The following is a 25477-nucleotide window of genomic DNA, read 5'->3' on the forward strand; positions in this document are numbered from 1 at the left end:
CCTAGTGGATGTAATATGTGTGATAGCCGTGATAGCCTAGCGTAAGTTGCTTGCTTATTTATTTCCTTGTTGTCTTGTTTATTTGTTTGCTTGTAGTCATTGCAGTTCTTTTTCCACGGTTTGCTAGTGGCTGCAATAACCTATTTTTTAAAAACTAGGCCACAATAACCATGGGCTAATATTTATTGTAGTGACACTAGGCCTCCTACGGGCCGTAGAAACAGCGGGCCTTCTACGGGCCGTAGAAACAATGGGCCTTCTATGGGTCGTATCATCAATGGGCCTTATACGGGTCGTATGATTGATTGGCCAAACATGGGCCAATAACAGACCGCATTATGACCATAAACGGGCTAGAGTTGGAATTGTCCATTCATGGGCCGACCATAACGGGCCATCATTAATAGGCTGTATTTGATGACGCTATGAAAATGACCCAACGTATTAATGGACCACAAACGGGCTGACTGTAACCATGGGCTGAATTTGGCCCACAAGCAGAAAATGACAGTAACGGGCCGTAAGTAAATGAATGCTGGAAATGAGCCCAAGAATAAATGGGCTTTGAGAAGTCCGAAAGATAACATGGGCTGGAAATGTCCCAATGGAATAACGGGCCATTGATGGGTATAAAGTGATACACTGTTCATTACGGGCTAGTTTCACCATGGGCCGTTAATGGGTGTAAAGTGATACACTATTCATTACGGGCCAGTTTCACCACGGGTCGTTAATGGGCCAAGAGTTACAAAGGGCCTCATATGGGCCAAAAGACGTCATGGGCTATACATGGGCCATAAGTGAAAGCGGGCTGGAATCATATTGGATGGCCCAGATGACGCTACTGGGCCTAATTCAAATAGGGCGTAACGGGCCTTGGGTTAGCGGGCTGTAAATGGGCTATATGCGAACAGGTCGTTAACAGGCTTTCCATGAGCCAGCCCGCCACCTTTTGACCAAGTCAAACGGGCCGGCCTTTTCACAGGAATGGGCCTCTGTTGGGCCGTGCCATGTGTCGACATATCATAGGCGCCTTCTGTCCAATGAGTGGATGACATCTGTCTCAACGATGAGTCGACACGTGTTTCCTCCAGCCAATGATGATTTTACACGTGGAAAATCTCCATTGGTCGGGGCTATTAACGGGTTATCGGATCCAAAACCCGACCCGATAGCTTAACGGCGTTCCGTTACGGTGGATGCCACGTGTCAGTCACCCTTGACGAAAGCACTTATGTGATGCGCGATTTATCATCATGGAAGTGGACACTTCCGTGATGATAATTTGGGTAATGTCATGGAACACTTCTACGACAACACATGTATGACTATCTTGATTCTGTCATAAAATCGTCATGGATGTACATGCATGACAAAAAACGCGACCTACTGTGACAAACACGTATCATCACGAAAGTTTATTTTTTTGTAGTGGTAAGTATACAGGTAGGGTATTACATACCTTGGCTTTCCTCCAACTGCCTCTTCACAAGGCCGAGCTCTCCCTCGGTCCGCTCCAGGTTCTGCTTTAGTCCAGAGACCTCCGCAGTACGAGCGGCAGCGGTCAGCAGCGACGCCTGCTTATTCACATAGACATCTTATGTTAGACTCCTGCGAATATTATTTGATCCTTTGTTCAGCTTTTCTTTCCAAACACCAAACAGAGCATCAGGGGATACTGTCTACACTGTGATATTCTCTCACAATTTTATTACTTACCTCAAAGCCTGTTAGAAGGCTAGCGCAGGCTTCGATCAGTCCGCTCTTGGCGGACTGGATCTTCTCGATCACCATACTCATAAGAGTGCGGTGTTCTTCATCAATGGAAGCGCCGCGAAGCGCTTCCAGCAAGCTGTCCGGTGCCTCTGGATGGACAGAGGTCATAGGTACAGGTGGCTCACCCCCCTTGTTCGGGAGAGGCTGCCTGCCTGAATCCGGAACCTCTCGGGTTTCCGGAGCCGTATTCGGCTGGGGGCCAAACTGGCTGCGGCCCCATTATCGGTGTCCATGGGGGTCTTTCCCCCCATGTGCTCGGCAACCGGGGATTCACCCTCCAGCGTCTCCGGAACAGTCTCCCCTTGGGCCTGGTATCCTTCGAGACAACACCGAGCGACCTTAGGGCGGAAGAGACTCGATGTTCATCGCCGACGGGGATCCCTCCGAAGAGGAGGATATCTCGATGTTGGATTTAGCCGGACTGCAGGTGCATGTCTGACACATTAAGAAGCAATAAAGCAAAAAGACCGGAAATACTATTGTGTCCGGATACTTATGATTTGGCCAGGGGCTTGGCCCTGGGTTCCCACTCCTCGCCGTTGTTGGTGGCTGCGGTGGAGTAGTCCGGAAGGAAGGTTTTTCCCTTCTTGGACGCCTCAGCCTCCCCATGTGTGGAGGCCTTCCTCTTCTTTCTCCCCCAGTAGGGGGGATGGATTTCCTCCTCCTCCTCCTCGTCGTCTTCGGTGGAGGAGTGCGTCTTGGTGTCTTCGGACGTCATGTCCGAAGCACCCTTGCACCGGAGACCATCTCTGGTCCCCGTGGCCGTCTTCTTGGCCTTCTTCTCCGGCACCTCATAGGGCACCGGAAACAGCATCCTCGTCAGAAGAAGTGTTTCTGGATCTTTAGGTAGCGGAGCCGGATAGTTAATCTGCTCCGCTATCGTTACCCAGGCTTGAAAGATTGGCATGGAGGCTTAGGTTCCTTCCACGGATATGCTAGTAGAAGACATATCTTGCAAATATGAAAACTTACCGGATTAGCCCCGCATTTTGCGCTGAGCCCGCGATCTTCGGCCGTGGGCGCTGGTACCTCGCTGGCCTTAAAAAGCACCTTCCATATGTCTTCATGCATCATGCTGAAAAGCTCTAGCAGCGTCTGGTGTTCAGCCAGGTCGAACTCCCACAAATTACAAGTCCGTCTCTGGCACGGAAGAATCCGGCGGAAGAGCATAACTTGGACCATGTTGACGAGCTTGATTTTCTTGCTTATCATGTTCTGGACACAAGTATGGAGTCCAGTCAGTTCTTCCGCCGAGCCCTAGGCTAGGCCCTTCTCTTGCCAGGAGGTGAGCCGCATGGGAACGCCAGATCGGAATTCGGGGGTCGCCGCCCAGTTGGTGTCGCGCGACTCAGTGATATAGAACCACCCCGATTACCACCCCTTCACAGTCTCCACAAAGGAGCCTTCAGTCCAGGTGACATTGGGCATCTTGCCCACCATGGCGCCCCCGCACTCCGCTTGTTGGCCGCTCACCACCTTTGGCTTCACGTTGAAGGTCTTCAGCCATAGGCCGAAGTGAGGTGTGATGCGGAGAAAGGCCCCACACACGACAATAAATGCCGAGATGTTGAGGATGGAGTTAGGGGCCAAATCATGGAAGTCTAGCCCGTAGTAGAACATTAGTCCGCGGACGAACGGGTGGAGGGGGAATCCCAGCCCGCGGACGAAGTGGGAGAGGAACACTACCCTTTCCCAGGGCTCCGGGGTAGGGATGATCTGCCCCTTGGCCGGAAGCCGATGCGCGATGTCTTTGGACAAGTATCCAGCCTCCCGGAGCTTCTTGATGTCCTCCTTCTTAACAAAAGAGGCCATCCACTTGCCTCCCACTCCGTACATGTTCGGAATGTTTTTGCGGGGAAGGCGAAAGCTTGGGCGTTGGAGCTCGAGAATGGATGAGCAGAGGAAGAAGAAGGTGTGGGTGAAAAAAGGGGAATCCTTATCTCTTTATAAAGGCAGCAGAGATCATGCGCCTCCCCACTTGCCCTATAAACTCGCTTATTCCCCAAACGTCGTGCTAATGGCACGGTTGGGTTACCCACGCCCGTATTGATGAGAATCCCGCGATAAGGGGACACGATCTCTGCTTCGACGAGACGTGCCAATAAAATCGCCTCGCAAAACGTGTAGTAGCAGGTTGGGAAAACGACTCGAATAATGACTGGGCCGCAGCGTGATGTCATGCTATGAAGAAGTTGTCAGCAGATTAGACTCGTGGAATATTATACTCTCTACGGTGGTATGCGGAATTTGTTTTGCAGAGCCGGACACGATTCTTGTGTTCAAGATCTACTTTGGAGTATTTGGAGAAGGAACCCGCCTTGCAATGCCGAAGACAATCTGCGCGGCAGACTCATCGTCATTGAAGCCTGGTTCAGGGGCTACTAAGGGAGTCCTGGATTAAGGGGTCCTCGGACAGCTGGACTATATGTGTATGCCAGATTGTTGGACTATGAAGATACAACATAGAAGACTTCGTCCCATGTCCGGGTGGGACTCTCCTTGGCGTGGAAGGCAAGCTTGACAATTCAGATATGTAGATCCCCTTCTCTGTAACCGACTCTGTGTAACCCTAGCCCCCTCCGATGTCTATATAAACCGAAGGGTTTAGTCCATAGGACAAGAACAATCATAATCATAGGCTAGCTTCTAGGGTTTAGCCTCAACGATCTCGTGGTAGATCAACTCTTGTAATACTCATATCATCAAGATCAATCAAGCAGGAAGTAGGGTATTACCTCCATGGCGAGGGCCCGAACCTGGGTAAATATTGTGTCCCCCGCCTCCTATTACCATTAGCCTTAGACGCACAGTTCGGGACCCCCTACCCGAGATCCGCCGGTTTTGACACCGACAGTGGCCGCCTTCAATACCAACCACGAGTGAATCAATGCTCATCCATTGGGGGTGACTCAAAAGGGAGAATACGGTGAGTCACTCGATGACGCCTTGGAGCTTTGGCTTCGGCCGCTCGAACAGAGATTAGCACTCTCACGAGTGTGAACTTCGGGATAAATCAGCGTCCCCGACTCACTTGTGGTTATCTCATACCCACACCCTTTACTCCCCGCGATTCATACTTGCTCATATTGATATATCTTGTGCTATTTGAATTGCTTAGTTGTTCCTACATTTTCATATCTTGTGATATAGTTTGTGCTTGCTAGTTTCCTTAAGTGCCTATCTTGTTTAGCATAGGTTGTTGGTGCACTTAGTTGAGCCTAGCATATTTAGGATTTGTGTTTGAAAAGTATCCGTTTAGTTTAATTCCGCATTAGAATAAATCCAAATCCGTAAAAGTTTTAAAACGCCTATTCACCCCCTCTAGTCGTTATCTAGATCCTTTTAGAAAGCAACCCGCCGAGTAGATTGAAACTAGCACACAGATAGAAAGAGCGATTTGAGATGTAGATTGAGACTCCCCGCCATGATATATGTCAAATAGAAGTCCTTGACAACCCGCATCTGTAGATATGTGTCAACTAGCTTGCCTCTAATCATCCCATCCTTATTTGGGTACCATAGGCACCTCTTTGGGTTTCTATTGAATCGAGAAATTGAATTGTACATGCTCAGAACAACTCCCACAAGACAACGGTGACCTCCCTGAACGCCTTCTCCTAGTCAGGAGTAACCGAGTGCCACCTGCGACCTAGAACATATTTATGGCCGTGAGCCAGAAGACAGTCTTGGTTTGCCAATGCTTAAAGTGAACACCCATAAATAGGTCCGATTTCAATGTACCAACAAAGTCTTGAATAATAAATTGCCTAAAAACATATGGTTTTTCGATTGTTGACTATATTACCAATTTTATAATTAATTTAATCCATAAATAAATCATGATAGCATTGCTAACAATATTGATCTCATACTTCTTTTGAACACAGTACAGACGCATACGCTCGTACATACGCACAAACACACGTCCCTATGAACGTACGCACGCACACCCTACCCCTATGAGCACCTCCGAGAGATTGAGGTGGCACATTATTTTGAGATTGACAAAGTTGCCACAGACGCATCCGTAGTCGACAGAAACGTTTCCTTTCACTGAACGCACATCGTCGAAAGGACTGTAATATATCCAGGAAAATGCGAACATCGATGTCAAATTTGAGACTTGAGCTCTGGTGGGCAGCGGATGGCATTGTCCTCCTAACCATCCAACCACATGTTGGTTCGCACATACTAAATATAAAATGAGAAAACCTATGGTAGTTGCAAGTATGCCTATCACATGAACATGTAAAAATGGGATGAAAATATCATACCCTCTATAGGAAAGGTCAACGTTGTGGTGGTGGCAAGGCTTCACCCGGCCATCTTTTTGGCATCAGTCACATCACTCATGGCGTTGTCGAGGATGAAGATGAACGATAGCAAGCAATTGACGATGTCATAGCCATCCCTTATCAGCTTTGGCCATTAGACATGCCTCAAGCAAAATGCTCTCTTTTGAGAAACAAACCATGTAAAGACTGCCATCAACATGTCCACCAAAAATCACACAGTCAGATCAAACACGAGGAACATGACCGTGTTATTTAGGCACGGCTCCTCTAACGAGTACATCATTCAATCTCATCGTACGATCATCGGACTGCATGATGCAGTAGCCTTTGAAATCGAAGCCGCTCTCGAGAAAGAGGAAGACATTGTAGTGGTGCAACACGGAGCCCCCGTTATACCAGAAAGAGAGGATGCCGGAACACGGGCTCATCGATAGTCTATGACGCCCTCGCCATGCGAGGAAGAACGCTAACTTGCAATTGTCCTGGCTTCCGAAGCTTTTGGTTGACGTGGTAGAAAATAGTTGTGGGTAAATCGAGTCCAATTTATGCACTGATCTACAATGCGTGGTTGGCAGAAATAGATACGTATTGTTTGGTGACGAACGGAGCTCGTCACTAGTCTCTTCATGCCACATGTTTGGCAAATTTTTTAGAACGGAGTGAGTAGCGAAGCAGGAGCCGCAAAACAGCCGAGTGCGTGCAGGAACACTTATACTGTACACTAGTCTAAGTCAAAGATCATATGGAAGACGTAATTTTTCTCCGTCCCTTTTCTTTTGCCCTTCACCCTGTATGGAAGACGTATTTTTCCTCCGCTGTTTTGCTTTTCTCCTCTTCATTCAAACACGTACTGTAGATCATTTTTTGCCTTTCCGCGAGACGTGAACAGGCATCGGCAGGAATCCAAAGCACCCTGCGCACGAAGAAAGAGGCGAGAGAGCTGCTGGCTAGGCGGTGCCTGGGCCGAAAGCAGCAAAGAGATAATGAACCTCGGGCCGGGCCGGGCGCGGGCCTTGCACCTTTGGCGCTTCCCGATCCCACCACCACTTGTTGTCGCAGCTGGCCACCTGGCATCCCCACTCCTCCTCGCTGGCTCTCCCGGGGCCGGGTCAGGTCAGGCCAGGTGTGTGAGCGAGGCGCACCGCACCCCATCGACACCTCCGCTCCCATTTTCGTAGAATACTTTTCAATCGGACGGGACGAACGCACCCACCCTACTTAACCACGCGACCGCAGCGGCCCCCATCGACGAGGAAGGAAAGGGTTCCCACTCACCCACAGAGGACCGCGCAGCCACAGCGCGACGCCCAGGGCTCCCTCCCCCGCCCCTTCCTCCGTCCGCCGCCGCCGCCCGCGACCCCCCCGCGCCCGCGCCGCCGCCGCCCGCGACCCCCCCGCGCCCGCGCCGCCGATCGCTAGGGTTCGCTCCGCGTCCGCCCCCGCGACCTCATTCCCCCCCGCCCCGCGCGCGCATTGCGGCTCGGTCCTGATCTGATTTCCTTGTTCTTTTCCGCGTAGGGTTGGGAGAGGAATGGCGTCCGCGGCGCCGCGCTACGCGCCGCCAGATCCGACGCTGCCCAAGCCCTGGAGGGGCCTCATCGACGGCACCACCGGCTACCTCTACTTCTGGAACCCGGAGACCAAGGCCGTCACCTACGACCGACCCACCGGCCCCCCTCCCCCCGTCGCCCCCGCTCCGGCGCCGGCCCCGGCCCCCGCTCCCGTCCAGCAGCCCCAGTACCACCACGACGAGATGGCCAGGCACAGAGACCCGCCGGAGGTATAACGCAAAAATCATCTCCCCGTTTTGGGGGTTTTTAGTCCCTCTCCCGTAGCTTCTGTAGCTTAATTTCTGGGGTGCAAGTAAATGCGCGTACGAGATTTCCTTTGTGATTCGTTCGTTTGTCGCATAGCAGCCGCAAGCTTGCGACGCGTCGCTCGCAGAATGCGTGCGCCTCCCGATCATTTGGAGGCGGGGTTATATTTCCTCCCCAGCTTCTCACCATCTGCACGCTACTGTTACATCATTGTTTGTTTGTTTCGCGTTGTATCTGTGTCATAATGTAGATGAGCATGGTATACAACACGAATGTCACTAGCTGTTAAGCATAAACTTCAGTTCTTTCGGCAACCTACCCGAATGCCACTAGCCAGGAAGCAGAAAGTATAGGTTTATTGACCTACTATCTCATGTTGGGGTTAAATTATGCGCTTTGCATTGTATTTGTCTCATTAACACAAGCAAGCATGGTTTAGAATAGCAATGCCACTTAACTATCAAGTGGAAATTTCAGTTTGTTAAGCCTACTAATAGCTGTAACTGGGGAATCTATTTCATTAACTATGCAGTATCATGACATGTTCTTCTTGTTCTCAGCGGCACACTGAATCTGCCGGAAACAGAGTGCAGAATGCGCCCTTTGCTGATCACAAGGCAAGGAACGATCCTTCTTTTGAGGTAACACATTTCTCGCACGTTACAGGTCACATATTTTATACCGCATAGCTCCATAAATGTCACAGGAGTGCCACTTCAACTATGATGCATATCTTGTTCTGCTCCCAAATAGTAACATGCTATCCTCTTTTTCAGCAGCGCTTTTCAGCTGGAGCAAACCCTGCACCTGTGCCTTCTACTAACCCAGCTCCACAGGCTGACAATGGAAACATGTCGGTAGATGCATACCGTAAAAAGCATGAGATTACTATTATTGTATGTGTTCAATTTCTTTTATGCCCCCAATCCCTCGTTGTTGTTATGCGCGATGTACTTAGTTGTTCCATACCTTTTAGTGCCCGGGACGTGAAGCTCCACCGCCATTCATGTCGTTTCAGTCCACAGGCTTCCCTTCGGAGATTCTAAGGGAGGTACGTGCACATAATGCATACAAGTAGTAATGCACTGCCTTATACCCTATTTGAAGTCAACGATTTTAATTAGAGTTCAACATGTTCCGTTGTCTTCTCCAGCCTGCTATGGTTTGAAAAATATGCTCTTTGTTTTGTTGTTTCTTCTTTAGCTACAATACGCCTGAATTGGTTTCTATATAGCTAAAATGTTGTGTCATAGGGAACCTTTTCCTCTTTGTCCTATTGTATGTTGGGCTTGAATATTTAGGTTGTATCAGCTATACTATTCAGTTGTTCACATATTACTCATGTCTACAGGTGCAGCAAGCAGGATTCAAAGCACCAAGTCCTATCCAAGCTCAATCGTGGCCGATTGCTCTAAAAGGTAGTGATATTGTAGCTGTGGCGAAGACAGGTTCTGGAAAAACCCTGGGTTATCTACTTCCAGGGTTTATACTTGTTAAGAACCTACGGCACAATTCAAGGGATGGGCCAACTGTGTTAGTTCTGTCTCCAACCAGGGAATTGGCAACACAGATTCAAGATGAAGCAATCAAGTTTGGTAGATCATCGAGAATTTCATCTACTGTATGTTCCTTCTATCTTTATGTGTGCACTACACTGCTCTACTCTTAGACCACTTAATTCACTTGTGTATCCACATTGCTAGATGCTAATGTTACTCGTACCTAAGAAATGTAATTTCTGTTTTATGTAACCTACATATTGATACAGCCGTAACAGAATACTGTCTTAATCATATTTTTTCTTTTGCAGTGTCTATATGGCGGTGCTCCAAAAGGCCCTCAGCTAAGAGATTTAGAGCGTGGTGCTGACATTGTTGTCGCAACTCCTGGTAGACTGAATGATATACTAGAAATGGGAAAAGTTAGTCTCCGTCAGGTAGCTTATCTCGTTCTTGATGAAGCTGACCGCATGCTTGATATGGGGTTTGAGCCACAAATAAGAAAAATTGTGAAACAAGTGCAACCGAAACGGCAAACTCTTATGTTCACTGCCACTTGGCCAAGAGAGGTGAGGAAAATAGCTTCAGATTTGCTCACTAACCCTGTCCAGGTTAACATTGGGAACTCTGATGAGCTGGTTGCAAATAAGTCAATCACCCAGGTAATAAAAAATGCTATTTTTTCTGCAGGGTAAAAATGCTATTTTCTAGGCCGAGGTATATTTTGCTACGTTGTTTTAGACTTGTTTGTTACACCTTGCAGCTTGTGGAAGTTACCACATCTTTCGAGAAAGGGAGGCGCCTTGATCAGATCTTGAGACAACAGGAGCCTGGATCGAAGGTGATCATATTTTGCTCCACGAAGAGGATGTGTGATCAGCTGTCTCGGAACCTATCACGGCAGTATGGTGCTTCTGCTATTCATGGTGATAAATCACAGGCTGAGAGGGACTCTGTGTTGAGTGAATTTAGGACCGGCAGGTGCCCAATTCTTGTAGCCACTGATGTGGCTGCTCGAGGCTTAGACGTGAAGGACATCAGGTTTGAACTTTAACTTTGCAACTTCTTTGACTTTCTAGTTTGACATGGATATAGCTCATAATGGTGATGGTTGAATACACATTTACTATTCTGTAGTTTTCTTAAATGTTGTGCACTGACAATCCTTCCCAAATCTTTTGCCGCAGGGTTGTTGTTAACTATGATTTCCCAACAGGTGTTGAGGACTATGTCCATAGAATTGGGAGGACAGGCCGGGCTGGTGCGACTGGAATTGCATACACATTCTTCTGTGACCAGGATTCTAAGTATGCTTCAGATCTTGTGAAGATTTTGGAGCGTGCGAACCAAAATGTTTCGCCAGAGTTACGAGCTATGGTTGGCCGTGGAGGGTATGGTGGCAGGGGGCCACGGCGGTGGGCATCTTCTAATGATTCCTATGGTGGCCAGGGAGCCTATGGCAGCCAGACTAGGGATGGTCCAAGCTTTCAGTCGAGGTGCATATCAGTTTCTATTTGATTTGAATACTTCATTCAGGACTTGTGCCAGCCTGATGAATCATCGTTTGCAGCTTCAATAACAGCAGCAGTGGCAATCAATATGGTGGCGCTCCAAGCTTCCATACCAGGTATGGCACCAATTCCTATTCTCTAATTCCTTTTCAGTCTCATCCATACCTGATGAACTTTCACTTGCATCATTCATAACAGCAGTAGCAACAATCAGACCAGTAGCGCTGCAAGTTTACCTGCCAGGTTAGTATAACTTCCTTGTTTCCAGCTTATATACCACTGCTGATAATTAATCAATTGTCATCTGGCATAACAGTGGCGGCTCTGGTGAAGGTCTCAGCTTTCATGATAGGTACTGTATCCATAATAGTATATGCTTGTACCTTATAAGTCATAACATCATGTCACTCCACAGAGAGGCACATGGTCACATACTTTGCTGTTCACCTGTGCCCATGCTATGCAGTGTCCTTCACATTTATGAAACAAACAGAAACATCTGATTGCATTGTTAGCTACCAATATTTGCTCTTAGATCATATGTGGTGATTGGATGGATTGCCTAGTTGAATTATCTGATGTATGCATTTATACCTCTTTAATATGCATCTCACTCGATAGAGGCACATGTCACCAACTTTGGAGTTCACCTACGCCCACACATACCGTGTCCTTGAAATTAATGAAATAAAGAAGAAACAGTCTGATTGCATTGGTGAAACTTTTAGCGTAGCTGAATCAAACTGTATTTTATGGTTGACAAATTGAGTTAACTGCCACTTTACTTTAAGCGAAAACATGTTGTCTGTTTTGTTCCATCCTGTTGACAACTTTATTTCATCTATATCAAATAGTAGGGTTTTTCATCGGGGGTGTGATGTATCTACAAAGGCTATATATAATTTAATGATCCGCTTTGTTCGATTGGCAGGTTCTATAGCGGCTCTAACCGTGGTGGTGACCGTGCTAGGAGCAGGAGCCCTCCCAAGGCCGTGGGGGTCTCCAACTGGTAAAATGCATCACGATGGTGACGAAACAACGGAGTAGATGGAGTTGGTTCCCTAACCAAATCGTAGTATCAGTCAATGTTGGTTTAAGCAAAGCGTGTCCTGGAACTTTGCTGACATAGGTTAAGCGTGTCGGATATTTTGCTATGTTGATGTGGTGGTGTCTCGGAGGCGCTTTATACGGTGTCCGTATGCTGGCGTTAGTACTCTATGAAACCTGGAACCTCGGACCTCTTTATGCCTGGTAGTCGTGTTATAATCTTTCGGAAACCGGACCGGTTGAGCCATGAATTTTGGACGGAACCATGTAAGTTATGTTGGCTGTTGTAAATGCTCTCGGCATGGCTTGATGTTGAACTGAAATGCCCCACGCGAACTGCTGAACTGTTGTGCACATCTGTGCCTTGCTTGTGCTCTATAGCAAGTTTTCTCACAGCACAAGGGGAATGTTTGGTTGGTGCCCAGATTTACCCTACCAAAATTTTGGCAGCCCTTCATTTGGTTGGTTACCAAATTTTTGGTTATCTGTGGCATCTTGCAAACTCAACTCAGATGTTGCCACTTTTTGGCGACCTCCAGCCAATTTTTTGGCTAGCCGATTGTTGGCAAAAGTTCGGCTTTCATTTGGCTGGTTACCAAAATTTTGGTTGCCTATGTGATCTTGCATATTCCGAAGATTTTGGCCAACAGAGGGTCAAGCAATGTCTTGCAAAATTTGCTAGGGGCACAAGCCAAACATGCCCGCTTTTCTCAAAATTTGTTATGTGGTATTCTCAGGGCGTCTGAGCATACTGTACTACTACCTCCGTCTGGAAATACTTGTCATCAAAAGGGACAAAAAAAGATGTATCTAGAACTAAAATACATCTAGATACATCCTTTTTTATTCATCAAAATGGACAAAAAAAGATGTATCTAGAACTAAAATACATCTAGATACATCCCTTTTTATTCATTTTGATGACAAGTATCTAGATACATCCCTTTTTATTCATTTTGATGACAAGTATTTCTGGACGGAGGGAGTATTTGTCAGGAGATTTGACATTATTCAGGGAGGATGTTACAAGTCTTCAAGACCAGCAGTTTGGTCCTGTTACTACTGAAAGAAGCTGCTGTGGCCTGTAGTACAAGTGTACTACTGGCCGTGGCAAGTTCTGTACAACCTATCTCAATACATTTTCTCTCTGAATAACTATATCGATCTAATCTTGTACCACAAAAACCTGTATCAGAATGTCTTCATGAGCTCTTTGGCTTTGTTTTCTTGAGCCTGGAGTACAGGTAAACTCCCGCAAGTGCCGCACCAGTCCCTGCAGTTGCAAGGAGAAACAAGTCAGAAGAGAATTGCAGTAGAAAAGACACTGCTCGAGTAAAAAAGAGATTGCAGTGTGGCCAATTTGTTTTTACCCAGTGCGTTGACAGGCGAGATGGGCGTCCGGAAGAAGAGGACGGAGGAGACGATGACCACCACACGCTTGACGCAGTTGGCCACGGAGTGGGTCACGGGCGACACCCTCGCCAGGATCATGTACGACAGCTACCATTACCATTGCCAGGACCATCGTCAGTAACAGTGTTACAGATCATGCATTCTGTTTGTTTGGAGCTGACTGAAGCCAGAACCGTGTGACGGTTTGTCATGTGTCTCTCTCTCACCTTCTGGTAGCCATGGAAGCAGAGGCCGGCCAGGGCCGCCCTCACGCACAGCTCCTGCAGGTTCAGGCCCTACAAGCCAGAGTTCACAATAGTTTATTAGTCTACTAGGAATTATGATGATGCAACAGTTCAACTTGTCTGGATTTTGCAGACTTCGAGGTTGACTCACGGTGCTCTGGAGGAACGCTGGGGAGAAGCTGACCCCTTCTGCAAAGATCATCAGAGGCAAGGATAGGAGGAAGGACAGCACGGTGATCACCGAGAAGAGGTTTATGTCGTCCATGAACTCCTCCTGCTGCAGCATTACATGAACAAATTCATCAGTGTTTGGGATTTGGAAAGAATCGTAAGATAGTACAGTGCTGAATTGTTACTGGTGAACTGAAGAAGGAGAAGAAGGAATCACCTCTTCGCCGCCGAGGAGGCGCTTGCTGAGCACATTCCTGGTCTGGTTGAGCAGATTCGACGCCATGGCGCTCCAGAATCCGACCCTGCCTCGACGGAATCATTTATGTACCGTGAGAAAGCGACGGGATTCTTCCCGGCCCCAATTATTCGGGGTCGACGGCAAAAGGGAATATAATCATCGGGCCATGATTTAGGGACAATGTTCTCCGGTGGTCAGCGGAGCAGACGGGACGAACCAGTTGAAGGAGACCTCGGTCAGCGATGCCAGGGCGACGCCGCCGACGATCGGCACCAGCGAGCCCAGCACCAGCGGCGACGGCACCTCACCGAGGAAGAAGGCGGAGAGCAGCACGGTGAAGAAGGGCTCGGACGCCTTGACGGTGTGCGTGAAGGAGACGGCTACCTTGCCCAGGCTCATGTTGGTGAACACCGTGCCCAGCATGTGCCCGGCGGCCAGCGGCGCGATCTTGGCCAGCTGAACGGGAGCAGAGGCTTCAGTTCGCGGGGAGCGAATTCAGAGAAAAGCAGAGGAAGAAATTGTTGTTCAAATGTCTGACGGACCTGTGCGGCGGAGAGCTTGGGCACGGGGTGGAGCTTTGTGGCCCACATGAAGAAGATGACGAGCGAGCCGAAGGCGAGCTGGAAGGCGGTGATGGTGTAGGGGAGCGGCAATGGCAGCATCTGGAGAACCTGCGGTTGTGGCAAAGCGGGTTTGTTGAGTGGTCGGTCACGCACGGACGGACGGCGAGGAACAGGGGAGGGGATGCCAATGGCGCGGCGCGTGCGTAGCGTACCTGCTTGTTGTAGATGTTGAAGTAGATGTTGAGGAGGTACCAGGCGACGATCATGGCGCCGAGCTGCACCGTGCCGGCAATGCCGCCGCCCGCGGCCACCTCGTCCGACGCCGGTGCCAGTTCCGCCGCAGCAGCCGCCGCTTTTGCCGTCCGCGCAGGCCGTCTCCGCGAGAGCAGCGACAGGGACATGGAGTGGAGGGGAACCTTCTGCTGCCCGCGAATCCGGAGAGGCACGACGGCGTCGCGGCGGGCGGTGGCCGAGCAGGAGGCGATGGCATGGCGCGAGGTGGAGGAGCACGCCCAGGCAGCCGCGGAGCGGGAGGAGGCGAGGGAGGCCGCGGCGCGCTGCATCTCGCCGTGTCCTCGTGGTTGGTTCGCTGGCGCTTGGAGCTGCCCGAGCCGCCTCCCTTATAGGGTCCCCCGAGATAAGTACACTTGTATAACGACGTTACAGGGAGGGGAGGGTGGCGCCGGGTGAATCTCGCCGCGATCCCGTACAGATTCGTCCCCCCCTGGTCATACTCCTACTAGTACTACCTTGTTTTTTAAACGTTTGCAGAAACTGCAGTGGGCGGTACGTGCACTGGAATGGAATATGTAATGTGTGGCCAATCCCAATCCATCCGCCTCAAAAATAAAGGACGGTTTGGTATGTGGAGAGCGCAACAACAGGGAGAGAAAGAACAGCCGTCAACTACGAGCGTCACGAGTGGCGTGGAAACCCCGTGCCAAAAGGAAGGAAGGCGCGAGGAAGACGATGGCGAGGCAGGAATTGCCGCTCTGACGGCCGGCCGGCGGCTTCGCCACGGGAGACTGATGAAACTCTCCGTTGGAAAAGCTCATGGTTTTGGTTTTCTGATGCCTGGTTTTATTTTCTGACGAAACTCGTGCCATCATCTCTGTTGCTGCTGCCATGCCAATAGGACCCGCCTGAGGATGCATATGGGCATTTTAGCGACGCCGACGGGATCCGCTGCCGTGCAGCCAAGCCGTGTGATAATAAGAATAAGAATAACGACGGTGGTGGCTGACAAAACAAAAGCGAAAGCAAACGGGGACGGAGACCGGATCATGATCGGGAAATGAGCAAAGGAGGTTCGTGGGGAGTGACGTCACGTGTGCTCGGTCGGATGAGTAGTCCACGGCGCCAACTCAACTGACCGATTGGATGCAGGCGGCGATCCATCGGTACAGACGTACAGTCCGTCCGTCCGTCCGTCCGTACGTACATGGCTACTGGTGTGCCACCGGCAGGAGAACATGGCCCATGCCCGCCCCCTCATCGAAAAGGAACAAACCGTCCAGGCCCAAGGAGGCTCTTCCAAACTTTGACTTCAGAAAAGCTTTCCATTCTGTTAGTTGGGTGAAAAATCCTTTTTTTTTAGGGTATGCAAATTGCGTACCTTAACTTTATAGAAGAAGAGAAATAAGAAATACAACAACGTCAACCATTCGCTGCGGAGAACGAAGGTGACCAACTGCACACCCGGTTCGTACAAGGACAACCAAACACAACAACACGGCTACGACACAAGAAGCCTACCCAACACCGAGCCCCTTGCCGCGTCTCGGCCGACACTGAAGACCTTCGAAGAACAGCAACTCCAACTTCCTTGGAGTAGCCAAGGACGACCGTACATGGCACCGAAGGAGAAAGATCCGGGTAGCGGTGAACGCTGGAGGAGTGCATCATGGGACCTCGAGTCTCCCAGCACAATGCTCCCAACAGAGTAACAACCTCAAAGACGTTGCCATCATGCCGATCCTACGAATCAAGGCTTTCGCCCCGGAGGCAGCTGCAGATACGAGGTCGCGAGGAAGATGGCGTTGCACTCGGCGAAGCCTCCAGGAAAGTGAATGACACCCGCAGGTGCCATCAACGCCGGTCCGGCCACAACTGAACATGATTTTCATCCGTAGCTCTGCACATCTCCAAGTCTCCAAGATCTCGGCCAGTCCCGATCAGATGCCTCGCACCGCCGTCACCGCAACAACTTGCCATCGAAGCGCCCCTCACTGCCGAGGGAACACGCCTAAGGCCATCACCTTCAACATCGACTAGGAGCCGCAACAACCACCGAGCGGTGCAAAGCCAGTTCCGCCACGGTCGCCTTCACCCACGCCAAGGGACTGCCACCAGAATGAATCCGACCCCCACCTCCGACCACCCTCCGACACCCACACCGCCGAGGCATCGCCGCACGCCTCACACGGCAGCAACCGAACGCCCGCTGCCCGCCAAGACCCTTCCTGGCAAGGCCTCGCAGCGCCGCCGCCGCCATGGCTGCCCTCGCACCGCCGCCACCGCCAGTGCCGGTGCACCACCTACATCCTCCATCCTTCGATTAGGGTTTTTTCTCAGCGTTGGTGCAACCGGATCAGTGAACTGCTGGGCACCGGCGAAACTGTTGTCCTGCTAAATGGGTGCCCTGGTTCATGGATAAATTGCAGACATGGGCTCAGGCAAGGGGCCCCATCTCCCCCTATCTATCGTTGCAGATTTCATTTTTTGTAGAAAACTGTTGTGCTTAGAAACTAAAATTACTGTCCTTGCCCATCCTCACGGTAACAACTAACATTCGCAATTGCCATCCCACTCAACAAACGTTCCCTGATTATCATTACCCTTTCTTTTGCAAAAATGATTCAAATCTATTATAAAAGCTCAACAAAAATACACAGCACCTCAAACCTAACAAAAAATTACATTGAGGTCCCCGAACCACTGCCAAAATTGAGTCAACGACGTTCTGTTGTCCTCGCTCCCATACCCGTGCTGACCATGTCAATGCGAGCCAGGAAGCTTTCATGCATGTGCCCCTACAAATCAATGCCCCAAAGTCCCAGTTGTTGTTGCTGTTGAACGCTTGAATCGATCTGAAAATCCTAACACCAAATTTTGCCGTCGCATATGCACGATGAGAAACTAACCTCAGCGCCCCGAGGAGCTCGTAGAGATGAGGGGTGAATAGTGTCGTGTTGCTTTTAGCTGCAAGTTAAGCCGAAAATACATTAAAAAAAGCATTCTAATGGTTGGCCTGAACAGCTGCTGCAATACGATGTATATTCATCAAAAAAACAAAGTTGACATCTGAATAACACATTCCCCATGTCTCCAAAATAAAGTAAACTAAAACCTATAGGATGCAAATGGGTATTCAAGAAGAAGTTTAGGCCTGATGGTACTATTGGGAAGTACAATGCATGACTCATGGCCAAGGGCTATACCCCAAAAGGAAGGTGAAGATTTCCTTCATACTTACTCGCTTGTGACTCGACTGACCACTATTCGAGTACTATTTTCATTAGCTGCCTCACATGATCTTCTCGTTCATCAAATGGATGTCAAGAATGCTTTCCTAAATGGAGAGTTGGACGAGGAAATTTACATGGAACAACCAATGGGTTTGTAGTGGACGGTCAAGAAGGGAAGGTGTGCAAGTTGCTGAAGTCTTTGTATGGACTTAAGCAATCACCTAAGCAGCGGCATGAGAAGTTTGAATTTTTTTTAACAGCTGCAGGCTTTGTTGTGAACGAAGCTGACAAATGTGTGTACTATCGCCATGGTGGGGGCGAGGGAGTTATCCTTTGCTTGTATGTTGATGACATATTGATTTTTGGAACAAATCTAAATGTTATTAAGGAGGTAAAGGATTTCCCATCTTGTTGCTTTGAGATGAAGGACTTAGAGTAGAGGATGTTATTCTAAACATCAAGCTATTGAGAGATGATGATGGTGGCATTACATGCTTCAATCTCACTATGAGGAAAAGATCTAGAGTCGCTTTGGCTATAGTGACTGCAAGCCCCCTCCAACACCATATGATGCAAAAGTGTTGCTTCAAAAGAACCGAAGAATGGTTAGAGATCAATTGAAATATTCTCAGATTATTGGCTCGCTTATGTATTTAGGCAGTGCTACAAGACCTGGCATCTCTTTTGCTATTAGGAAACTGAGACGATTTGTTTCAAAACTGGGAGATGTTCATTGGAAAGCTCTAGAGAGAGTTGTGCGTTATTTGAAAGGTACTACGAATAACGGAATTCACTAAAATGGGTACCCAAAGGTGCTTGAAGGATATAGTGATTCAAACTGGATCTCAGATGCTGATGAGATAAAGGCCACGAGCGGATATGTCTTCACTCATGGAGGTGGTGTTGTTTCTTGAAAGTCTTGCAAGCAGACCATCTTAACGAGGTCAACGAAGCAGAACTCACAACACTAGATACAACTATGGCTGAAGCAGATTGGCTTCGTCGGCTCTTGAATGACTTGCCGGTTGTTGAGAAACATGTACTAGGTATCCTTATGAACCGCTACAATCAAACTGTGATCACGAAAATGAGCAGCTCAAATGATAACATGAAGTCATCAAGACATGTACAAAGAATGTTAAAGTCTGCCAGAAAAATAAGAAACTTTGGAGTTACTTGTAAGTGCATCTAGTGCCCCTTAGTGATTTTCGTGTATTGTAGACTTATAGGTTAAGGGACTAATGACTTTGTGAGTGTACACAAGTCTATAAGTCTATGAGGATTTTGATATTTACGATGAAATTTGACCCCTAAGAATGAATGTCTTCACCTGAAGACTTTGGTTTTCTTGAAGACTTTGAAAGTGAGGAAATTGGTGTGACCATGAAGACTTGATATTCATGCGAGGAATATGAAGTGTGAAGACTTTTCTTTTCGTAGTTTCATTTTCTCTTTCTTGAGTCATAGGAAACACCATACTGTTAAAGGGGGTCGAGGTAAAACTAAGGAAAAGTTTCCAAGTGATGCTCATCTCAAAATCCTACACCTACCCAATCCTTTCGAGAGAAGCCATTGGAAATCTCATACAGTTCAGTCAATTTCTTTAGTGACAAAGACGAAGATCTTCTGGTCTCTGAGGAATTTGTTATGACTGAGGAGTTAGGAATTCGCCAGTGTGGATTGCCTACAAGCAAGGAACATGATAGCCCCGAGGAATTTGAGAGCTCAAATTTCCGACCATTGCTGAGCTATGCGCCAGCTGTCCCAGAATATCTACCCACCTAACGGTCATATCATTGAAGGGCATTTATGTCTTATCATGTCAGGTTCCTCCCTAGGCTATAAATAGCCACCCCTACAACCACTAGCTGGCTGGCTGCTCCAAGAGAAACTGACACTTGTCATTGAGAGCATCCCATCATCCGAGGACTTTGAGCAAAAATCATCAGTGAGGAAAACCTAAACACCTACAAACCCAAAGTGATTGAGCATCACTGAAGAGATTGTTCCTGTGTGGAACCGACGCTTGTTACCTTTGAGGACTATGCATCCTCCAGACGGTTAGGCGTCATGGTCTAGAGCATCCAATAGGAAATTGTGGATCACCGAGCGACCGAGTCTGTGAAGGTTTGGAAGTCACCTGAAGACTTACCACGAATGATTGGACGAGGTCTGTGTGATCTTAGCTCAAGGAGAATACGGTGAGGACTGTGTGTCCGGGACTGTGTGTACTCAGATTTAAATACCTAGCTGCTCCAACCAGATGTACGACTGCCACAACAGTTGGAACTGGTCTACCAAATCATCGTCTTCATCAAGCTACCGGTTCTATTTCCTCAACCCTTTCATTTCCTCATTCAGGTGTTGATGAACTTGATCGTTACTATTTGAAGACTTTGACTAAAGACTTTCTCTATTTCCTCAATCCTAATTCTTCAGTCACTTTGTCTTCAGCCTGCTTATCCTGTTTACATGCTACTTGTGCTCTGTGTATGTTTCATTTCATCATGATGATTGTCCTACTGTTCTGTTATGCATGCATCTGAGTACTTATTCCGCTGCTAAGTAGTTTGTTGCTTAGGAAATTCCTCACCTAGAATTTCCTCAGTGACGAATTTGTAAAAATCGCCTATTCACCCCCCTCTAGTCGATATAACGCACTTTCAATTGGTATCAGAGCAAGGTACTCCCTTGTTCTGTGTGATTTCGGTTTAACCACCTGGAGTTTTAGTTATGTCGACTACATGAATGACCAAGGTCTCGGTGGGGTGTCCTACCTTTGATGGGACGGACTATCCCTATTTGAAGAACAAGATGCATATGCATCTTGAGGCAATTGACAACAATCTCTGGTACGTTGTGGAAAATGGTGTTCCCACCATCACTCTTTTTGTGAATGCTGCTGATGTGAAGGGATTCAAGCAACTCGACTCTCAAGCAAAGAATATCATATGTGGCCGTCTGAGCAAAGGACAGTATGGCAGAGTGAGTGCTTTGGAGACAGCAAAGCTTATCTGGGATAGGCTGTCCAAGGTCAATGAAGGAGTCTCAACTCAACGTGACTCTCGAGTTGACGTTCTTCACAATCTCTTCAACCACTTCAAAAGACTCGACAATGAAAATGTTCGGAAAACCTTCAATCGCCTCACTAACATCTCAAATGAGCTTCAAGCACTTGGTGCCACTAACATCACTGACCATGAGGTGGTGAAGAAATTGCTGAGATCGCTAGATTCCTCATTCGACACACTTGCACTGATGATTCAAGAACGTGGAGACTACAAGTCACTTGATCATGCTGATATCCTTGAGAGGCTGAATACTCATGAGTTCCAGCTTGCTGAGAAGAGAGATCTCTACGAACCGAGCTATGGTAGGTCTCGCGCACTGAAGGCCAAGGCGGTCTCTAAATTTGAAGAAGAAGATTCTGGTAGCAGTCTTGGTGATCCTAAAGAACTGAGCCAGGAGCTAGCAATGCTCGTGAGTAAATTCCAGAAATTCTCAAGATGTGGTCGCTTTGGAAAATCTTCAAGGGGTGATGACATGAGATCAGATTCCTCATCCGGTGACTACAAGAAGAGAACTTGCCACAAATGCAAGAAACCTGCTCACTACATTACTGATTGTCCTCAGTGGGAGAAGGAATCAAAGAAGAAGAAATACAAGGATGATAGTTCTGATGACTCGAAGAAGAAGAAGAAATTTTCAAATTCCTCATCATCAAAATCTTCAAAGTCTTCATCTCACAAGAAGGGCAGCTCCAAAAAGGCTCGGGCATTCATTGGCAAGGAAATGGACTCTGAAGCTGAAACTGAGGAAAATAAGGAAGATGAGGCATCTGAGGAATCAGACTCTGGTGGGGCGAGCCTAGCTCTCGCTACTGCTTTCGTCAGCAAGTTCATCTTCAATTCTGAGAAAAATGACTTCCCCAACACTGCTAACAACGACGATGATGGCTACACTCCCACCTATTGCTTCATGGTAAAAGGTGCCAAGGTACTCAAATATCCCTCCTCTGAATCAAGTGAGGATGAATTTGATGAAAACCTCAAGCCTAGCTATTCTAAACTTGCTAAGATTGCTGTGAAACAACAAAAGGCTTTTGAAAAGGTTCAAAATTTGCTAGACAAAAGCGATGACCTGTTGGGTGAAGAAATGGATCAAACTCAAACTCTGACTGAAAATCTTCAGAGGCTTCAGTCTAAGTCATCATAACACTCTCTTGGCTGATCATGAGAAACTTTCTTATTAATTTCTTTAAAGAAAGCAAGATCTTGAAAAGCTAAGGGCGAGTTACAAAGATTTTCAGAAGGAACGTGATTCATTGCTTGCTCAACAAATCAGTTCCACTCAAGATGATTTCATTCCACCATGTTTGAAATGCATTGAATGTGAATCTGCTAATTCTTCACCTAAAAGTTTAAATGCTTCTATTGCTGCAAATTCTTCAACTATCTCTGTGGTCACAAATTCCTCATCGGAGGATACCACAAGTATCACTGACAATGCAGGGTTGAAGGAATTGTATGTGGCAGGCATGCACAAAAGCCTCAAAGGGCATCAAGCTCTTTGTGACGTGCTTAAAAAGCAGATCCTCAACAGGAACCCTAGGAAAGAGGGTATTGCCTTTGAGAGGAAACTCAATGCTAACGGGACCTACTAGAAACCTGAGCAGTACCCCAAAACCTCATGGGTTGCTGCGAAAGGACCTCCCGTAGATCCATCCACTTTATCTGGCATTACATGTGAATCTTCACATTCTTCTGATGAGTCATTTGACTCCAACTATAAATTGTTCAAAATCAGAATGGTGAAGTATTTGCTACATATGTTGGAACTAATTGCAGGAACGGTCCCCCTATGAGGAAAATCTGGGTTCCCAAAAGGTGCCTTGAAAGTGTTCAGGTGAATGTCATCATGACACCACCTGTGAAGAATAGGAACCCCAGATCAAATTCTTCATATGGACCAAAGTCTTCATACAGATCCAAGTCCTCATATGGACCAAATTCCTCACGTGGATCAAATTTCTCATATGGATCCAAATCCTCATATGAACATCATCGTGCTAACACTTCTGTTTCGCAGTGAAAATCTAAGGGTTATTAATATGTGCATTATTCTTCAAATCATTATGTTCATAAGTCCTCGAAGAATTTCTCTGCTTATTCATATGCTTACTATAACCCCCCTTCTGTGAAACGAAGTGGATTGGCTTCTATGCCACCTTTATCTTGTGGAGCTCGCAGAATGATGAACTCTTTGCCACCCCTCCAGATGTGGGTGGTGAAGAAAAAGCACTAATCTCTTATGCATGGTCAGGTCTCCAGACGAACTTGAACGTCTAATGAATTTGCTGGAGACCTGAAAATGCTTGAAAGGACGCAAGCCAATCATGAAGAAATGAATATTCATTTCTCACGTCCTCATACTACTTTATCTGTTGTACTGCTTGATGAAATTCAATCTAATGAATTTGATGTCATATTCTTCACTGATGAAGTATATGAGTTCGTAAGTTGCACTAATTCATCTGCAGGATGATCAACCCAAAGCTACTGCGTGTGTCCTCGACAGTGGATGTACAAATCACATGACCGGTGACAAGAACTTACTGATGGACATTGCTTTATCTCCATCACATCTGAAGCATATCACCTAGACAGACAAAGGCAAAAGCAAGGTATTGGATCTAGGTAGGGTTGCAATCTCAAAGGATCAACACATGGACAAAGTCATGCTTGTCGAGTCCATAGGATTCAACCTCATGTCTGTCTCAATGCTTTGTGGTCTTGATATGGTTGTCGTCTTTGGCAAATATCGTTGTGTTGTGATCATGAAATTTGACCATTCCAAAGTCTTCAAAGGCTTTAGGAGAGGAGACTTGTATATTGTTGATTTCTCTACTAGACCACAACCTGCCACACGTCTACTTGCAAAAGCTTCAGAAGGCTGGTTGTGGCATCGACGACTAGGTCATGCTGGCATGAGGAACTTGCACACACTTGTGAAGAAGAAGCACGTCATTGGCATCGAGGGTGTCAAATTCCTCAAAGACCATCTGTGTGGAGCTTGTGAAGCTGGAAAGATGACCAAGTCCAAGCATCCCTCGAAGACTATCTTGACTACCACTCGTCCATTCGAATTGCTTCACATGGATCTATTCGGCCCTACTCACTATGCCACGGTTACAAATGTAGCATCTTTATATGGCTTTGTTATTGTTGGTGACTATTCTCATTACACATGGGTGCATATCATCACTTACAAAACTAAAGTGCAGGAAGTCTTCAAACGAGTTTCCTCAAGGGCCTCGACGAATTTCGATGTGAAGGTCAAGCACATTAGGAGTGACAATGGGACCAAGTTCAAGAATACTCGTCTTGATGACTATCTTGATTAACTTGGTATTACTCATGAGTTATCTGCCCCTTATACTCCTCAGCTGAATGGCGTCATGGAGTGATACGCCCATTTTGCATCATGTTTTCCTACTGTTATTTATGATGCTTTTATGCATAATAATGCTTTTGGAGTAATTCTAATGCCTTTTCTCTCATAATTTGCAATGTAGACACAAAGAGGGAGAATTCCGACAGCTTGAAATATGGACCTGGAAAAGCTATGTCAGGCTACCTATTCTGCACAACTCCAAACAAGATGAAACTTCATGGAGATTTTTTATGGAATATTTGAAGAATATTGGAGGAAATAAGTACCAAAGGGGCCCCACCAGGTGGGCACAACCCACCTAGGCGCGCTAGGGAGCGCGCCCCGGTGGGTTGTGCTCACCCAGGCCCACCTCCGGTGCCCATCTTCTGGTATATAAGTCATTTTGACCTAGAAAAAATAAGGAGAGGACTTTCAGGACGGAGCACCACCGTCTTGAGGCGGAACTTGGGCAGGAGCACTTTTGCCCTTCGGCGGAGCAATTCCGCCAGGGGAACTTCCCTCCCAGAGGGGGAAATCATCATCATCATCATCACCAACAACTCTCACGTATTGGGGAGGGCAATATCCATCAACATCTTCAACAACACCATCTCATCTCAAACCCTAGTTCATCTCTTGTGTTCAATCTTTGTACCGGGACTATAGATTGGTGCTTCTGGGTGACTAGTGTTGCTTACATCTTGTAGTTGATTACTATATGGTTTATTTGGTGGAAGATTATATGTTCAGATCCAATATGCTATTTAATACCCCTCATATCTTGAGCATGTTTATCACTTGTGAGTAGTTACCTTTGTTCTTGAGGTCACGAGAGAAATCATGTTGCAAGTAATCATGTGAACTTGATATGTATTCGATATTTTGATAGTATGTATGTTGTGATTCCCTTAGTGGTGTGATGTGAATGTCGACTACATGAAACTTCACCATATTTGGGCCTAAGGGAATGCATTGTGGAGTAGTTATTAGATGATGGGTTGCGAGAGTGACAAAAGCTTAAACC

The 25477-nt window shown here is 47.4% G+C and overlaps 2 protein-coding genes across 5 annotated transcripts; one reads left to right on the forward strand and one right to left on the reverse strand.

Annotated features, from left to right (window-relative positions):
- The first annotated feature begins 7279 nt into the window (after positions 1-7279).
- On the forward strand, positions 7280-12262 carry LOC123069111 (DEAD-box ATP-dependent RNA helicase 14). 3 transcript variants are annotated; one of them, XM_044491868.1, is made up of 13 exons: positions 7280-7491; positions 7590-7851; positions 8449-8529; positions 8665-8784; positions 8865-8939; positions 9240-9509; positions 9699-10049; positions 10151-10428; positions 10575-10883; positions 10958-11014; positions 11097-11141; positions 11215-11250; positions 11830-12262. In XM_044491868.1, exons 2-13 carry the CDS (start codon positions 7603-7605, stop codon positions 11909-11911), a joined length of 1953 nt encoding a protein of 650 aa, XP_044347803.1. In that variant the 5' UTR covers positions 7280-7491; positions 7590-7602; the 3' UTR covers positions 11912-12262. The 3 variants fall into 3 exon arrangements, with proteins under 3 accessions (XP_044347803.1, XP_044347801.1, XP_044347802.1); XM_044491866.1 differs by having other exon boundaries at positions 7324-7491; positions 11100-11141; XM_044491867.1 differs by having other exon boundaries at positions 7332-7491; positions 8668-8784.
- Positions 12263-12931: 669 nt separating this feature from the next.
- LOC123069113 (phosphoenolpyruvate/phosphate translocator 3, chloroplastic) lies at positions 12932-15484 on the reverse strand. Of its 2 annotated transcripts, none has more exons than XM_044491870.1 (8): positions 14767-15484; positions 14534-14662; positions 14209-14447; positions 13971-14055; positions 13734-13856; positions 13565-13633; positions 13316-13445; positions 12932-13218 (listed from the first exon to the last, which is right to left on the reverse strand). In XM_044491870.1, the coding sequence occupies exons 1-8, from the start codon at positions 15115-15117 to the stop codon at positions 13148-13150; spliced, it is 1197 nt and encodes a 398-aa protein (XP_044347805.1). In that variant the 5' UTR covers positions 15118-15484; the 3' UTR covers positions 12932-13147. The 2 variants fall into 2 exon arrangements, with proteins under 2 accessions (XP_044347805.1, XP_044347804.1); XM_044491869.1 differs by having other exon boundaries at positions 13734-13859; positions 14767-15483.
- Between the last annotated feature and the right edge of the window lie 9993 nt (positions 15485-25477).

This window comes from Triticum aestivum, chromosome 3B, assembly GCF_018294505.1.
Source record: "Triticum aestivum cultivar Chinese Spring chromosome 3B, IWGSC CS RefSeq v2.1, whole genome shotgun sequence".
NCBI classification, from domain to species: Eukaryota; Viridiplantae; Streptophyta; class Magnoliopsida; order Poales; family Poaceae; genus Triticum; species Triticum aestivum.

Bases quoted from the DNA above. Each gene is read 5' to 3' on its own strand.
- LOC123069111 (XM_044491868.1), top strand. From the start codon at position 7,603: ATGGCGTCCGCGGCGCCGCGCTACGCGCCGCCAGATCCGACGCTGCCC. The intron at 8,530-8,664 runs GTAACACATTTC...CCTCTTTTTCAG, and splicing joins GGAACGATCCTTCTTTTGAG to CAGCGCTTTTCAGCTGGAGC. The intron at 9,510-9,698 runs GTATGTTCCTTC...TTTCTTTTGCAG, and splicing joins CATCGAGAATTTCATCTACT to TGTCTATATGGCGGTGCTCC.
- LOC123069113 (XM_044491869.1), bottom strand. From the start codon at position 15,117: ATGCAGCGCGCCGCGGCCTCCCTCGCCTCCTCCCGCTCCGCGGCTGCC. The intron at 14,448-14,533 runs GTCCGTCAGACA...GCTCCCGTTCAG, and splicing joins CCAAGCTCTCCGCCGCACAG to CTGGCCAAGATCGCGCCGCT. The intron at 14,056-14,208 runs GTTCGTCCCGTC...CCGTCGAGGCAG, and splicing joins ACCGAGGTCTCCTTCAACTG to GGTCGGATTCTGGAGCGCCA.